Source organism: Schistocerca americana, chromosome X (genome assembly GCF_021461395.2).
Source record: "Schistocerca americana isolate TAMUIC-IGC-003095 chromosome X, iqSchAmer2.1, whole genome shotgun sequence".
Lineage (NCBI taxonomy): Eukaryota > Metazoa > Arthropoda > Insecta > Orthoptera > Acrididae > Schistocerca > Schistocerca americana.
In genome coordinates, this window is record NC_060130.1 from 846,090,335 (window position 1) to 846,107,926 (window position 17,592).

The 17,592-nt window shown below is 41.9% G+C and overlaps 1 protein-coding gene across 1 annotated transcript in view; it reads right to left on the reverse strand.

Annotated features, from left to right (window-relative positions):
* Positions 1-17,592, reverse strand: part of LOC124555652 — a 51,180-nt gene that overhangs the window by 18,754 nt on the left and 14,834 nt on the right. The window contains exons 2-4 of the mRNA XM_047129637.1: positions 15,315-15,371; positions 13,441-13,661; positions 5,277-5,370 (exon numbers count right to left, since the gene is read on the reverse strand). Coding sequence (XP_046985593.1) covers positions 5,277-5,370; positions 13,441-13,661; positions 15,315-15,348 — 349 coding nt within the window. The 5' untranslated portion in view covers positions 15,349-15,371. The remainder of the gene's footprint in view (positions 1-5,276; positions 5,371-13,440; positions 13,662-15,314; positions 15,372-17,592) is intronic.

Sequence of the window (17,592 nt, forward strand, 5' to 3'; positions counted from 1 at the left end):
AAGTGACTGGTTGCAGTTATTTCTGAAAACCTTTATCCATCGCAGTCGCAGTTTCCCGCATCCATAATGGATAAACGTTTCAAACTGAAACTTGTGGACGTATAAATGAAACTAAATATCTGAGACCCTTCTTCAAATAAAATATTAAATTAATTAATATTAAATTAATATTAAATTAACATTAAATCAATATTAAATTAATTAATAATATTGTGAAGTAAGTAATATTGAGAAGTACAATATTAAATTAATATTATGATTAAAAACGCACATGTATGCTTCGTCAAATACCTGAAAGAGCACAAATATATTTATGGAAACCAAAATAATCGTATATAAGTTATTATATAACCAGTTGTAGCATATGCATATGAGGCAGCACTCATGATATTCTAGAAGAAAACACTACTTAAAATATAATACAGTTAACAGTTTCCTCATGCTCTGAAATTATGATTTACTTAAATATAGACTGAGTTTCGGCTTCTTAGGCCATCGACAGGTGGCCGACGAGTGGTTTGAGACTGAATAAGTGTTAGTTGCAAAACATCAGGAAAGATTTTCCTTTTCGCATTGTCGTAACCTGTCAATCACTGATGGGGAATTCAGTTAAACTCATATAAATTGTGTAGCTGCAAAGGGCCTTTCAATGGAGCATGAGTCCGCAGCTCGTGGTCTAGTGGCTAGCGTTGCTGTTCGGGATCACGGGGTCCCGGGTTGGATTCCCGGACGGGTTGGGGATTTTCTCCGCCCGGTGTTGGGTGTTTGTGTTGTCCTCATTATTTCATCATCATCAGCAGCAGCAGCATTCGTGACAGTGAATAGATTGGACTGTGTACAAAATTGGACTGTGAAAAAATTGAGACTTTGTACGGGCGCTGATGACCGTGCAGTTGAGTGCGCCACAAACCAAACATCAGTGGAGCATGACCACTCGTAACAAATGTAGAACTATATACACACTACTGGCCATTAAAGTTGCAACACCACGAAGATGAAGTGCTACAGAAGCGAAATTTAACCGACAGGCAGAAGATGCTGTGATATGCAAATAATTAGCTATTCAGAGCATTCACACAAGGTTGGCGCCGGTGGCGACACCTACAACGTGCTGACATGAGTAAAGTTTCCAACTGATTTCTCATACACAAACAACAGTTGACCGGCGTTGCCTGGTGAAACGTTGTTGTGATGCCTCGTGTTAGGAGGAGAAATGCGTACCATCACGTTTCCGACTTTGATAAAGGTCGGATTGTAGCCTATCGCGATTGCGGTTTATCGTATCGCGACATTGCTGCTCGCGTTGGTCGAGATCCTGGAATCGGTGGGTTCAGGAGGGTAATACGGAACGCCGTGCTCGATCCCAACGGCCTCGTATCACTTGCAGTAGAGATGACAGGCATCTTATCCGCATGGCTGTAACGGATCGTGCAGCCACGTATCAATCCCTGAGTTAACAGATGGGGACGTTTGCAAGACAACAATCATCTGCACGAACAATTCGACGACGTTTGCAGCAGCATGGACTATCAGCTCGGAGACCATGGCTGCGGCTACCCTTGACGCTGCATCATAGACAGGAGTACCTGCGATGGTGTATTCAACGACGAACCTGGGTGCACGAATGGCAAAACGTAATTTTTTCGGATGAATCCAGGTTCTGTTTATAGCATCATGATGGTCGCATCCGCGTTTGGCGACATCGCGGTGAACGCACATTGGAAGCGTGTATTCGTCATCACCATACTGGCGTATCACCTGGCGTAATGGCATGGGATGCCATTGGTTACACGTCTCGGTTACCTCTTGTTCACATTGACGGCACTTTGAACAGTGGAAGTTAAATTTCAGATGTGTTACGACCCGTGGCTCTACCCTTCATTCGACCCCTGCGAAACCCTACATTTCAGCAGGATAATGCACGGCCGCATGTTGCAGGTCCTGTACGGGCCTTTCTGGATACAGGAAATGTTCGACTGCCACCCTGGCCAGCACATTCTCCAGATCTCTCACCAATTGAAAACGTCTGGTCAATGGTGGGCGAGCAAGTGGCTCGTCACAATACGCCAGTCACTACTCTTGATGAGTTGTGGTATCGTGTTGAAGCTGCATGGGCAGCTGTACCTGTACATACCATCCAAGCTCTGTTTGACTCAATGCCCAGGCGTATCAAGGCCGTTATTACGGTCAGAGGTGGTTGTTGTGGGTACTGATTTCTCAGGATCTATGCACCCCAATTGCGTGAAAATATAATCACGTGTCAGTTCTAGTATAATATATTTGTCCAATGAATACCCGTTTATCATCTGCATTTCTTCTTGGTGTAGCAATTTTAATGGCCAGTAGTGTAATATTTAAGGAACCTAGCATTGTAGCAAGCATAAAAGCTAAAAGGACTAAAAGCATTCGTCATACAACGAGATCACAGGAAGACAGGTTCATCAAAATTGTAGTAGAAAAACCTTTAGGACGACAGATAATGAAATATTTAAATCATCAAGACTAGGAACTAATGTTGTTGCTGTTAGGGTCTGCAGTCAGAAGACTGGTTTGATGCGGCACTCCATGCTTCTCTATCCTCCGCAAGCCTCTCCATCACCGATTATCTACATCAACCTACATCTTGCGGAATCTGTTTATTGTATTCAACTCTTAGTCTCCCTCTACGATTTTTACCCCCACCCCTCCCCCCAAATACTTCACTCCAATACTAAATTGGTGATTCCTTGATGTTTCATAATGTCTTCTATCAACCGATCTCACCTTCTAGAGAGGCTGCGCCGCAAATTTCTTCTCCACCCAGTTCTGTTCAGTACCTCCTCATTAGTTATGTGATCTACCCATCCAAGCTTCAACCTTATTCTGTAGCACTACATTTCAAAAGCTTCTATCCTCGTCTTGTGTAAACTCTTTATCGTCCATGTTTCACTTCTGTACATGGCTACGCTCCAGAGAAGATTCCTAACACTGAAGTCTGTATTTAATGTTAAATTTCTGTTCTTCAGAAACGATTTTCTTGCGACTTACAGTCTACATTTCATAACCTCCCTTCTTCGGCCATCATCAGTTATATTGGTGCCCAAATAGCAAAACTCATCTACCTCTTTAAATGACTCTTTTCCTAATTTGATTTTCTCAAAACCACCTGATTTAATTCGACAGCATTCCATTATTCTTGCTTTGCTTTTGTTCTTGTTCATATTATACCTTCCTTTCAAGACACTGTCCATTCTGTTCAGATGGTGCAGCAAGTCCTTTGCTGTTTCTGACAGTAGCACAAAATCGTCAGCAAACCAAAGCTATTATTTCTTCTCCCTGAACTTTAATTCCTATTTCAAATTTTTCTTTGGTTTCCTTTACTGCTTGCTCAATGTATGGTTTTTTACTGCTCGCTCAATGTATAGATAGAATAACAGCGGGGATACGTTACAACCCTGTCTCACTACCTTCTCAACTAATGCTTCCCTTTCATGCCACTCGACTCTTATAACTGCCATCTGGTTCCTGTACAAGTTATAAATAGCCTTTCGCCCCCTGTATTTTACCCCTGCTATCCTCAGAATTTCAAAGAGAATATTCCAGTCAACATTGTCAAAAGTTTCCTCTAACGCTGCAAGTGCTATAAACGTAGGTCTGCCTTTCCTTAACCTATCTTCTAAAATAAGTCGTAGAATGAGTATTACTTCGATTGTTCCTACATTTCTGTGGAATCCAAAGTGATCGGCTTCTACCAGTTTTTCCATTCTTTTGTATAGAATTCGTGTTAGCATTTTGCAACCATGACTTATTCTCTGATAGTTCGGTAACATTCACTCCTGTCAGCACCTGCTTCCTTTGGAATTGGAATTTTTACATTCTTGCTCAAGTCTAAGCGTATTTCGTCTGCCTCATTCATCTTTCACAGTAGATGAAAGAGTTTTGTGATGGCTGGACTTCCCAAGACTATCAGTAAGTCTGACGGAATGTCGTCTACTCCTGGGGCCTTGTTTCGACATAGGTCTTTCAGTGCGAGGTCAAATTCTTCTCGGAGTATCTACCTCCCATCTCATCCTCTTCTACGTCCCCTTCCATTTCTATAACATTGCCTTCTAGTACATCTCCCTTGCATAGATCCTCTATACACTCCTTCCACCTTTCAGCTTTCCCTTCTTTGCTTAGGACTGGTTTTCCATCTTAGCTCTTCATATTCAGAAAGCCGCTTCGCTTTTTCCAAAGGCCACTTTAATTTTCCTGGAGGGGGTATCTCTCCTACTATTTTGGAGAGTTACTAATAGAAGAGTGCATTGTAAAAAGTGATAAACTTGGCAAAATATTATTAAGTCCACAACAAGAACCTCACACTGCTCCTAATTACATTGTGATAATAATAAATCATACTCATTTTTCTAATTAGTAGGATTTCGTAGGCTGAAAGGGTGTACGTTATGGTATAAAGGAGAAAAGAAGAAAATAAAATAAATATCTATCTTCAGTAAGGTATTTTGAGTGAAATTTCACCATCTAATCTAACAGTTCATCCATCTGCATCTACACTCAGCAAGTCTCTGCGAAATTCACTGCATTGGGTACTTCTTGTTACACTACATATTATGACGCCTTCATGTTTCATTTGCCTGTAGAGCTCGGTAAGGAGGACTGGTTAAATGCCTCTGTGCAAGCGCCTTTGCGATCCCTACGAGGGGAGATGTAGGATATTGCTAAGTACCTCACTTCATTGTGAGTATATAAGTAGGCTTTCGCTAGGTAACTGTCTTCTATCTTCAAGGGTTTGACAGTTCAAAGTTCAACATTTCCCTGAAGCTCTCCCGTGGATCAAAGAAACATGTCACCTTTCGTGCTACCTCTCTTTGTATCAGTTCCATATCCCCTATCTGTTCTATTTAGTGTGGGTACCACACTCCCAATAGACTGCGTGAGTATTTGGTCGTGAATATCCTTTGTAGACTGATTACATTTTACCAGTATCGTAAGAATGAACCAAAGTCTGCCAAGTGCTCTTTCCAAAGACTGAGCCCTTGTGATCAAACTGCACTTCATATCTCCACAAACTGTTCTACCCAAGTATTTGTAACACTTGGATGACTCTAATTGTGATTCATTGATGCTGCAGTCATAGGATACCGCGTTTTTTAAAGTGCACAGTTTTGTGCGTCTGAATTTCTAAAGCAAGTTGCAACTCTTTGCGCCCACTGAAGTCTTATCAAGATATGTTAGTATTGTCTGTCAGGTCATTAATACATAGGAAGATAAAAAATAAGAATCAGAAGGCGACTGACCGTCCTTGCGTACGTAGTAGGCCTGGCGTCGTACTGGGGCAGGCATGGCGTCAGCCCCTCCCGGCCACAGCCATTCGCTGCCATCCTGCGCCTCCTGCAACACACCACACGCAACCTTCACTTCCTGGCACGTGGCGCTAGCGTTGGCACAAAAATAATGCAAACTCTTTGCCCAGTCCGATGGATTCTGGCTTAAGAGCGATTCACTAACAGGTAGCTTGCACGCTTCACAGAAGATAAGTCACACATGTATTACAAAATACTTATTCTACCAGCATATAAGGCGATTTTGATCACCATCTTTAAGTACAAGCAGTTCGCAGAAATGAATTTACTTCATTTACTGGTAAGTGGATTTCAGGGTGAAACTATGAAAGAGGACACACTCCCAGAAAAAATGTAAAGTCTGAGTATTTTCTGTTCGCTTGTGTCCGTTGTCCTGCAGTATTTCGGAACTGACAACATGTTCCTGTTCTGCCTCGACTACACATTTGCTGGTATTTCACAACCGTAATTTCTACGTGTGAACCACTGTCAAATGATAATCCAGCAGCAAGTGTGTCAATTCTTATTCTTTTCGGTTAACAGGATATCTTCCATATGTCCAACCATATCTTCATACTTGGCTTCATCTTTTTAAGTGTCGTACTGTCGAATGCACAATGGAAAAAGGCAGCTGTATTTACACTGACTTTGACGGAGTTATTGTCCTTTTTTATACAAAGATGAGAAATCTGATTTATTCTTACACTTATTGAGTGAAATATGGAGATATGGTTGGACACGAAGGACGACGTCATCTTAACAGTAAAAAATGTGTATTGACGAACTTCATGTTCAGTTAACACTTGAAAATGGCACATACGCCGAAATCGTGATTTTAAAATACTTATAAATAATCTAGTAACAGCCGAGTCGGAAAATGTTGTTACTGAAAAATGTTATGATCATTATGATCAATGATTGTTCAAGTTAAACGTTCCATGAAATGCTTCAGATCGTTTACACTGTCTCATTTTAGTAACTTCGAGTTCCATTTTTCCATTATCGTGTACTCGCGAATAATTAATCCCACATTTTATTGTAGAATTTAGCGTATCTATCCCCCTTGGAGAAGCAGTTCTATGTTGTCAAACTCTTCACGTTAACAGGTGTAGTAATTGAACTCCTTGGTGCTTTACATTTGAAAAAAGAAATGTGCCAGTTTATGCAGCAGAATGACAAACTTGCCTGATGCAATTACTGAACCATTTTGAAATTTTAACTTTCTGGCTAATGGGTGTCATGGGAAATGTATCATATTTGTTGGCAAGCAGACGTACGAAACGCATCGTCGTCTTACTTTCTTAATTAAAATTATGTTAAATAAGTCATACAAACAACCACTGTCCGTTGTAGACAACCTATTACAAGTGTGTAAACGAAAAAACTTACAATAAAAAAATCTTTCGTATCATAGGAGCATAAAAGTGTAATTTTCGTCAGTAATTCAAGTTGGGGAAGGACTAACATCGGAGGACATGATTTTAAGCACTTCTGAAAATCATGCAATATTTTAGTATAGAAAATCAGGTGAAACAAAACGTTGATGAGAGGGAGATATTAGGGACAAGTGTTTACCGAAATTATGGTCTACGTGAGATGGGATGCGGCGTTTATCCTTCTGTAGATAAGTGAGTTGCACCCACTGATTTAACAACAGAATTTGCATATGAAACCATTTGCAGAAGTTTAACTTTCATAAGTAGGATATAAGATTTAGTTGCATGCTTATTCCAGCGCCAAATTCAAAAGTCATACAAAATCTGACTTGATTTATACAAACGTTACTCTGCAATGCTGTAATACTTAAGAGAATTTCTCCCAGTTTCAAGCTTGTAGACGACACTAAACTTCTTGCATAACAGTTTTAAGACATTCCTCTGGAAAAGCTTAGAATATACAGTGAAAATGTAGCGAATATTGCAATATATATACAATTATTTCTCAACGAGCATATTTGACGTCTTTGAGGATCTTACAGGTAACAGGATCAGTGTTCATGGTTCAGCAGTAACAGTAACTGCCATACTGATACAAATGGCTACAAAATGAAGCAAAAAAGTTTACTTTCAGATACTAGCCAAGCCCGCAGGTTGTACTGGTGTATTTGACCACAAACGGCACCTGTGCAATGTTCTCAATACGTCGCAAGTGTGAGCCGTGATTAGAACAGGGTCCAATGTAATTGTTAGTACATTATGGCGGAGCTAAGTGAATTCGGACGTGGGCAAATTGTTGGTGCTCGTATGGGGGAGGGAGGGGGGGGGGTGCGTTTCCATAACCAAGGTAGCCTAAGTATTTGGTTTCAAGAAGCATCGTTTCGAAGGCTTCATCACATACAGGAAAAACGGAAAAACATTATCCTCTATATCATAACGCGGATGAAAGTACGTGTTAAGTGATATTGACGGATGGTCATTGAGGATGGTTGTCACGAGAAATAAGAGGACGACAGTGCAAAAGTCACTGCAGAATTGCTTGTTGCACTCGCAAAACCTGTCAGCAGCAAAAACAACACGAAGGGAACTCCATAAGCAGGGAATTCCAAAGCGAACTCAAACTCAGCGCGCATCAGTGATGCAAATGCCCGTAACAGTGAAACGTGATGCTGGAGCGGTAAACCAGAACTATGGAGCAATAGAAGAATGACATTTGGTCGTCTGAGTCTTGTTTCACACTGTTTCCAGCTTCTGGTCGACTTTACGTCCGACAAGTGAAACATGGTGGTGGTTCGTTGGTGACTTAAGCAGCAAAATTGTGGTATCGCATGGTCCCCATGGCTACCCTCGAAGATCGCAATCCTGTCAAGGAGTATATCACCATTTTGGCTGATTGGGTCCGTCCTCCGTCCCCTGGTAGAATGTTTGTCTCCCATTGGTGCTGCTGTGTCCCAAGGCTACAGGACTCCTGTTCACACAGCTCGCATCTTCCAGTTTTGTGCGCACGAGGACGAATTATCACAACTCTCCTGGCCAACTCAGTCATCAGATCTCAATGCTATTGAGTCTTTGGGATCTGCCTCAAAGATACGCTGCGTTATCATTACCAACCTCCGTCATCTTTACCTGAACTTGCCACTGTTTTGCACGAAGAATGGTAAAAGATTCCCTTGAAAACCATAGAGGGCTTGTATTTATCCATTCCGAGATGACTGGAAGCTGTTTTGAATACCAGATGGTTTTTCTGCACCTTACTAGGCATGGTAATGTGTTGTGATTATGTTGTTTCCATATTTTTGTCCACCCCCAACTTAAATACGTTACATAATGACAGAGGAGAAACATCTCGTGCAGCTCGTGTGAAAATATGCGAGATTACTTAGTAATGTGGCATTCTCAATCTATCAGAGACAGCGACCGACTCGGAAGGCCAGTTGAACGAGAAGGACAGAGTCTGCAGAAGACGTTATACGATGAACATCAACAAAAGCAAAACAAAGTTAACGGAATGTTGTCGAATCAAATGAAGAAATTAGATTAGAAAATGAGGCAACAAAATCAGTACATAAGTTCTGCTTTGGATGAAGTAGAGAGGATATAAAATACAGACTGCTAAAAGGAAGAAAAGCGTTTCTAAGAGAAAGTCTAACATAGAGTATAAGTCAAGTGTTACGAAGTCTTATACGAAGGTATATATCTGTACTGTAAGCAAGTGAAAAGTAAATGTTAAGCGGCTCAGACGAGAAGAGAATATAAGCTTTGGAAGTGCGGCACTACAAAAGAAGGATAGATCGGATAACTAATGAAGGAACTAAGTGAAGAAATTTATATAAATTTATTGAACTAAAAGAAGGGGTCAGCGATAGGATAATAATAATGAGCGTATGGCATTGGTGGCCAGGAGACCTCTCGCGCCGCGGTTCGGCCGTCGCCCCACAAGTTCTTTAACGCCACTACGAATGAGGATGAAATGATGACGAAAGACACACAACACCCAGTCATCTCGAGGCAGAGAAAATCCCTGACCCCGTCGGTAATCGAACCCGGGAACTCGTGCGCGGGAAGCGAGAACGCTACCGCAAGCCCACGAGCCGCGGACAGCAATAGGTTACATCTTGAGGTATCAAAGAGTTGTAAATTTGGTAAACAGAGGAAGTGTGGCAGTAAAAATCGAGAAGCAGTCGAAGGTTTAACGTAAAGCGTGGTTAGAATTAAACTTTCGCTTCTTTAGATGGTCCCCATAAACAAACAGTGATCGTAGAGCAAGGAAACTTCGTGCGAACTTTTGTAAGGACATGCAGAAGAGAATTAACGGATAAACGACTGAAAGAAAGACATTTTAATTTCCACATGAGAGGTTAACATCTGTTAATTTTGTATCATGTTTACGTTCCAGGTTACAAACGTGATGACCATCTGCATCCACGACAGATGAAATTTCAGTAGAGATTGTTCGCAGATGATTTCGAATGGAGGATCATAGAATGTTCAACTGTGATGACACAGCTCGTGCAGTGCTTGAATATCACACGTTGCGTCCAGTATTCTCAGCCATAGCACTAGTAACTTCTTCAGCAATTTGTGGCGCAATTGGCCATCGGCCTGTCCCAGAAACAATTCTGAAATCGACATTTAACTCGAACTTCCGAATCGTGTTCTTCAACCCCAGTGCGGAAAGAGGACTGCTCCGTATTCTTTTAATGTGTCGATACTCTCGAAGAGCAGCAGTACTACAGCTGTTGTTTTGATAAGGCAGCTTTAAGAGTAAAGCCCAGACCAGTGTTGCCTGTCTGCAACTGTAATACACACTGATGCTTGTGTTTGAACCCTGCGTCACCGTACCAGTGCCGATGCCTAACGACAAGTCGTGACACTAACACTATTAACAATCGAAATCCTGCAGTACACAGTTTGAACATCATTCCATAAAGTTACAAGGTATACCCGGCGAACTTCGTTCCACCTCTGAAAATCTTTATATGTTATAGATGACCCGGCAAATGTTGTTTTGCCATATAAATTATCTCTAGTCTATAATAATAATGTCTATGTGTAACACAATGTATACGTGTAACACAATAGCCGTTGTTGGCGGGAGCTCGTGACACAAACAATAATAATGGCCGAAAACTGGGTATGGAGTGAGAAAAGGCTGAGGGGGAAGTCCGGCAGTATCGGCCACTGTTAGTTCTAGCGTTTCTACGGTAACCCCCCCGCGAATTTAACAATTGCAGCCGATACACGGCTCGTCTATGAGCATACAAACACAGCGGCAACTTCGTGTCGAAACGTGTTCGCCAGCATTATGAATAAGGCCAAGCGCACACGTATCGATTTTTACCGCACGGAAAAATATTGTACGATTAAATTCTTTTAGAGGAACAAAAGAGAGCATAGGAACTTCTTTGTTTCACTAAAAGAATTTGATCGTACGATATATTTCCGTACGATAAAAATCGATGCGTGTGCGCTAGGCCTAAAGGCCGGTTTGGCGAATGATGCGTGCTACCTAGCTAAATTTCTCGGTCTAGTTATGTCGATTCAAAGAGGGATATTCGAGTCGTTGCTTTTGGTACGTTTTCTTCAATTACCAATCTATCGAATAGTGAAAGACTATCATCGGTAGACACCTGGCGGGGATAACTGATCAAATGGTAATTGATCAGTTATCGACTGGGGTTGAAAATTATTAAATTACTGAAATCGCTATTAAAACATGGGGGTTGGTGGTAGAAGGTTGAATATTTTGGGTTGTGTGTATTTTTTAATGCCACATGGTAAAAAAATAAAAATAAAAAGTTATGTCCAAAAAATAAGAAAGAAATTTTTGGGGTGGACCACCCTTGTCACTTAGGGGTAGGAAAAATAGATTTCGACCGATTCTCAGACCTACCGAATATACATGTAAAATTTCATCAGAATCGATCGAGCCGTTGATCAAGTGATAACTGATCAGTTATCGACCGGGGTTGAAAATTATTAAATTACTAAAGTCGCTATTAAAAATAGGAGTTGGTGGTAGAAGGGTGAAAATTTAGGGTTTGTCTATTTTTTAATGCCACATCATAAAAAAATAAAAATAAAAAGTTCTGCCCAAAAAATAAAAAATAATTTTTGGGATGGACCACCCCTATCACTTATGGGTGTGAAAAATAGATTACGACCGATTCTCAGACCTACCGAATATACATGTAAAATTTCATCAGAATCGATCGAGCCGTTTCGGAGGAGTATCGCAACTAACACTGTGACACCAGAATTTTATATACAGGGTGAAAAGTATTGAAACCGACAAACTGTGGGGGGTTGTAGGGGACATCAAAACAAAAATTTTCCCTAATGTCATTTTTTCCTATGAGAATTATTTAAACCGGTGGAGGCCGTATTACGCTCTTTAGTTGTTAGAAGCTGTATTACGATCTTCAGTTGTTAGAGGACGTATTATGCCTTCAGTTGTAGGCAACTGCTGTCCACCAATGTAGTAGTGCATTGTCTCTGTTTACTAATGGAGCGATACACCTGGAGTGAGTACACTGATATGGTTGATGCGTAATACGTAGAGCACCACAACGGACGAGCTGCACAGCAGGTTTATCAACAACAATATCCTAATTGCCGTATCCCGCATCATACGACCTTTGCTGCTGTGTGCCAACATCTGCGTGAGATCGGGTCATTTAGCAAATTACCTGGACAGGGACGCCGTCGCACGGTAAGAACGCAGCAAGTTGAGGAAGCTGTCTTGCAGCACGTGGGGCGAGATCCTTCAATCAGCACTCGTGCAATTGCACGTAACATGGGGACGAATCAGACGAATGTAAGAACAGTCCTTTGAGAGCATTTGTTACGTCCATTTCACTTACGGCGTGTCCACATCCTGGAACCAGTTGATTATCCACCCACAGCAGTTTTCGCAGTGGTACCTGGAACAGTGTGAAATGCATCCTACCTTTCCATCCACTGTGTTGTTCACCGATGAAGCAACGTTCGGGCGTGATGGAGTCTTCAACATGCACAATTCGCATGTTTGGAGTGAGGATAGCCCACATGCCACATTTACTAGCGTTCATCAAGTGTGGTTCTTCGTTAATGTGTGGGTCGGTGTTGTTGGGGATCGTTTAATTGGGCCGTATCTGCTACCCATGCCATTAAATGGCAAGCACTATTACAATTTTCTCAACAGAGCATTGCCAGAAATGCTGGAAGACGTCCCACTCCCTACAAGACAACGCATGTGGTTCCAACATGACGGGGAGCCGGCACATTTCAGCCGTCCTGTGCGTCGATTCCTGGACCGACGGTTCCCAGAAACGTGGATTGGCAGAGGTGGTTCTGTACCATGGCCTGCTCGATCCCCAGATATGTCCCCTTTGGACTTTTGGCTGGGCTCTGAGCACTATGGGACTCAACTGCTGAGGTCATTAGTCCCCTAGAACTTAGAACTAGTTAAACCTAACTAACCTAAGGACATCACAAACATCCATGCCCGAGGCAGGATTCGAACCTGCGACCGTAGCGGTCTTGCGGTTCCAGACTGCAGCGCCTTTAACCGCACGGCCACTTCGGCCGGCCTTTGGACTTTTTTGTGTGGGGAGAGATGCACAACCTCGTTTACGCAACTCCTGTTGCATCAGAAGAGGATCTGGTTGCCCGGATAGTAGCAGCAGCAGGAACAATGCGGGATACTCCTGGGGTTTTTGCCCGTGTCAGACACAGGATGATCCGACGGTGTAACCTTTGTTTACGTGTCAATGGAGGAATTTTTGAAAATCTACTGTAATTGAAATTGGGTTGTGTTAATGTGTTGTCTCTTGGTCATTAAAAAATGGAAAAGTGTTTGTTGGTTTCATTAATTTGCCGCCAGAGAAATCTTCCTCTACCGGTTTAAACAATCCTCATAGGGAAAAATGACATTAGGGAAAAATATTTGTTTTGATGTCCCCTACAATCTCTCAGAGTTTGTCGGTTTAAATACTTTTCACCCTGTATAAGGATAAAGTAGCCAAATGGTAACTAGTTGTACGTCTACACTTGCTCAAGTAACGAAAGTTTAATTATAACCAGCCTGTATACTGGCATAGTTATGCAGAGAAGAACATTATTCCACAGGATAGACTAACGTATAGAGCTGCACGAAACCAGCTTTCGGACCGAAGAGCACAGCAACGACAATAACAACTTACTATTGCTGCCAGATTTGTGCGGCGGCCAATCCTGGGCACTGATTTGGCGCTCTTGAGGAAGAGATCGCTTCTGCGTCCGATGCGGGGCACCGACTTGGCCGTCTTGAGGAAGAAGTCGCTGCGCCGCCCCACGTGTGGCACCGACCTCGAGGCCTTCAGGAACAAATTGGCTCCCTCGTCCGGCTCCGCTGCCACTGCCGCCACCAGGACCACCAGCACCGCTGCACACACATGCACACACTTTACTCACTGGACGGTGCCCTTGCGCTTTTCTACAAGACTTTCTGCTCTCAAGCCGCGCAGGCAGACTTGTTCTGTTAGATCTACTGATAAGAGGTCGGTATGACATCTTCACATCATCCGCAGCTCGTGGTTTTGCGGTAGCGTTCTCGCTTTCTGCTCACGGGGTCCCGGGTTCGACTCCCGCCGGGGTCAGGGATTTTCTCTACCTCCTGATAACTGGGTGTTGTGTGTTTTTCATCATCATTGACTCGCAAGTCGCCGAAGTGGCGTCCACTAAAAAGGACTTCACAAGACGGCGACCGATCTGCCCCGCATGGGGACTCCCGGCCAACAATGCCATACGATCATTTCATTTTATTTTCACCACCACATTTTGAAATTCACGTCCCTGTTTGCGGCAGGGAAAATGAGCAACTTGAAGCATAATTCTCAAAGTTAAATTATAATTATTTTGGCAGAAATATACTTTTGAAGACATGTATCCACAATCTAAAATTTTTCCTCCCCTATAAAACGTTATGCGGTGCTGCTATGCTTCATTACAAGACCTAAAACATCGTGGTACAACTGCACATTCGAAAAATAAACTTAGCCTGCAAGTTTTGCAACCTGCAGTGTTTTTCATAATTAACAAACCATAACAGGTGCAAGTACACAATAATAGACGTAAACTTAATCCGATAAATATGGGTCCGTAAACAAGCGGATCCTAGATAATTGTGGATGCACGCTTACGAGCCGCTGCCAGCTTCAGTTTGAAATGTTGCATTAGTAGAAATGTGTTCGAAATGTAAACTTTTGATTAAATCCCCGTATAAAATGGCTCTGAGCACTATGGGACTTAACATCTATGGTCATCAGTCCCCTAGAACTTAGAACTACTTAAACCTAACTAACCTAAGGACATCACACAACACCCAGTCATCACGAGGCAGAGAAAATCCCTGACCCCGCCGGGAATCGAACCCGGGAACTAAATCCCCGTATAATTCGGTTCCACGATTTATGACTATATAGTTCGCTTCTCCAGTTCTTCGAACTAATCAACAGATGTCCTGTACACTTGAGTTTTGAGATAGCACAGACAGAAAACTTCAGAGGGTTGAAGTCATGTGATCCTGGACGCCAAGGTACACGCCCTCCTTCAACTAACCACCTGGAATCACATTGGCGCTTTAGACGTTGTATTATATTAGCAGAAAATGAGCCGGTGTCCCATCATGCGTTTGCTGGATTCGTGCCATGGATGAAAAATGAGCTCACTTAGATGAGGATTTCAAAACTTTCCATTTCAAACATATTAGCACTTCCCAAAAAGATACTTCATACTGATGACAATGGTGGCATGTAACCATACATTCGCAGTTATCCCTAAAACTGCTCGTTTTCGGATTCATAATTACTAGAACGTTTTTGCTTATGTTATCGTATCGCCTCACCTGTGTCAGTTTTCCTCACTAATTATCATACAGCTTTTATATAATAAATATTATACTCTGGATACCCAATGTTTTATCCTGTAAAATTTACAACTTGGCTATTGATAGCACTTTGTTAATATAAGACATAAACCTATTATTTTTTACTTTTAATTTCGTTCATTATATGGAGGCGATGAAGGTGGCACTTACCGAGAGAAGCAAAAGTCTCCTTGAAGAGCAGCATGGTTTTATATGTCTCGTTCCTTCCTGCAAACAGAGAATTCGGATTATATGTCCGGCTAAAACAAATAATAATGGTATATGTAACACATATTTCACATTCTGAAAAAAAGTATTTGAAAATTCTGTAGCTTGAACAGTGTAAACTAGCCTTCTTACATGCTTCTTTCCTTACTTCATTTCTGTTTATCGCATACGCACTCATTATGTTTCTTTTAAAGTCCTTGTCTGTGTGTTGACTAACCGGCAACCTTTTCAGAGTCATGCAACCGAGTGAGGTAGCGCAGTTGTTAACACTCTGGATGCCAGTGTGGCCGAGCGGTTCTAGGTGCTTCAGTCCACAACCGCGCGACCGCTACGGTCGCATGTTCGAATCCTGCCTCTAGGGGACTGATGACCTCAGATCCATTTGAACCATTTGATGCGCTTTCGGTAAGAATGGAATTCAATTATCATTTTGGTTTTTTGTGATTTTATTTAATCGCTTAAAGCGAATTGATCAGAAAACGGCCGAAGTGTTCCATTATTCTTGTCCTATACTGACTTGAGCTCCCTCTAAAATGTTGTCTTTTAAACTTTTTTCTAAGAATACCAGAGACGTCGTGGTTGAAGGGATGCTAAATCCTAATCTTATCTCTCCCTTTTTCCTACTGAATTATGTAGCTGAATGGTCAACAAATCTGACTGCCATGCGGTGAATACGACTTGGATTTCCCGAACTGTTTGTGATGGACTGAATGGGACACGCTGGTCATCGTAAGGCCGACTGAGAAACTACGTCAGGGAAAAGTAGCGGTTGCGGTTTGGGAAAGCTGACACTGTTGCATGCGAGTATAAACTCATCCTCCTTCGTACCGACTTTCATAGGTACTTTGAACGAGTCATTGGTCGGTGGCAATGTTAGCCTATTTTCTGCAGTCTCACACAGATAAACGGCTAACGAGTCGGGCGTTCGTTATATTTATGTAGCATACAACAAACAATAAAACTATATTAACAGATAGCTCCGTTTCGAGAGTCAAGTTCTCAACATCTGACTATCCGAGCTTAAATCATCAACCACAAGTACCTGAACATGCAAAAAAAACGGAAATAAAAGTATGGCTTCGTTGGCCGGGAGGCCCCTATTCGGGGAAGTTCGGCCGCCAAGTGCAAGTCATATTTCATTCGACGCCACATTGGGCGCCGGAATGGAGATGAAATGATAATGAGAACAGCGCAACACCCAGTCCCCGAGCGGAGAAAAATCTCCAACCCAGCCGGGAATCGAACCCGGGCCCTCTTGCATGGAAGACGAGCACGTTACCACCGAACTAAGCAGGCGGACCCTGAATATGCAAAGTAGCAGTCATAAAATTATTTACACTAGAAGTCCACCTCTTACTTTAAAATATCCAGCTCGTGTTTCACTGTTCCGACCTATCACACTTCCTTTCATTCACAAGTGTGCCTCTTTTAGTACAATATTTCATAGCCGTGTCTACTTGCTATCACACAAGCTGATTTCTAGCGTATTTCTTTGTCCAATGAATGAGAGATGATGAGAACGTAACTCCAAAATACGTATATGGGTGTAAACATCGCTTCATTTTGTATTGTATGCCAAATATACGTAACTACTGACTTAACAACCCCTACCTCGAGTCCATGAGGATTTAAATAATACTACGAATATTGTTGAAGTTGAGATTTGGTTCCATTTTTATTCATTTTTAGACCTTAAAGATGAATGCTGTTCATGTATTTTCTGTATTAAGTAAGCAATAAAAGTTGGTCTCTTGTGGTATGAGTGTTAAAAGCAGTGATTATTGTTAGACAGACCATTGGTACGATCTCGATATTTCTACTGTTTCGATTTGTTTTAAGTCGGAATATACAATATGTTTACTTAGTTCAGTCAAAAATTATAGTTTTGAACGTGGCTCTCTTTTAGCAGCCGGATATTGGTTTCAACAGAAAAATAACATAGCCAACCTGCTGAAAATCATTTCATACATTTACCTAGCTTTCGACATCTCGAAGGATGTCTTCATCTGAATGAAAATTTAAAAGCCGTGAAGTTACATTGCGAGAAGGTAATAGGCAATGTTTAGGGCAGATATGCTCAAATCAAAAATTAAAAATTAAAAATTTTCCAGCTTTTGGTACGTACGCCTTGCAAAGAACACAGTCAAAAATCAAAAATTGTGTCTGGAAGAGGGGCTGACATAAAAAAACACTTTACGGTGCTGCGTACAAAATTATAAGT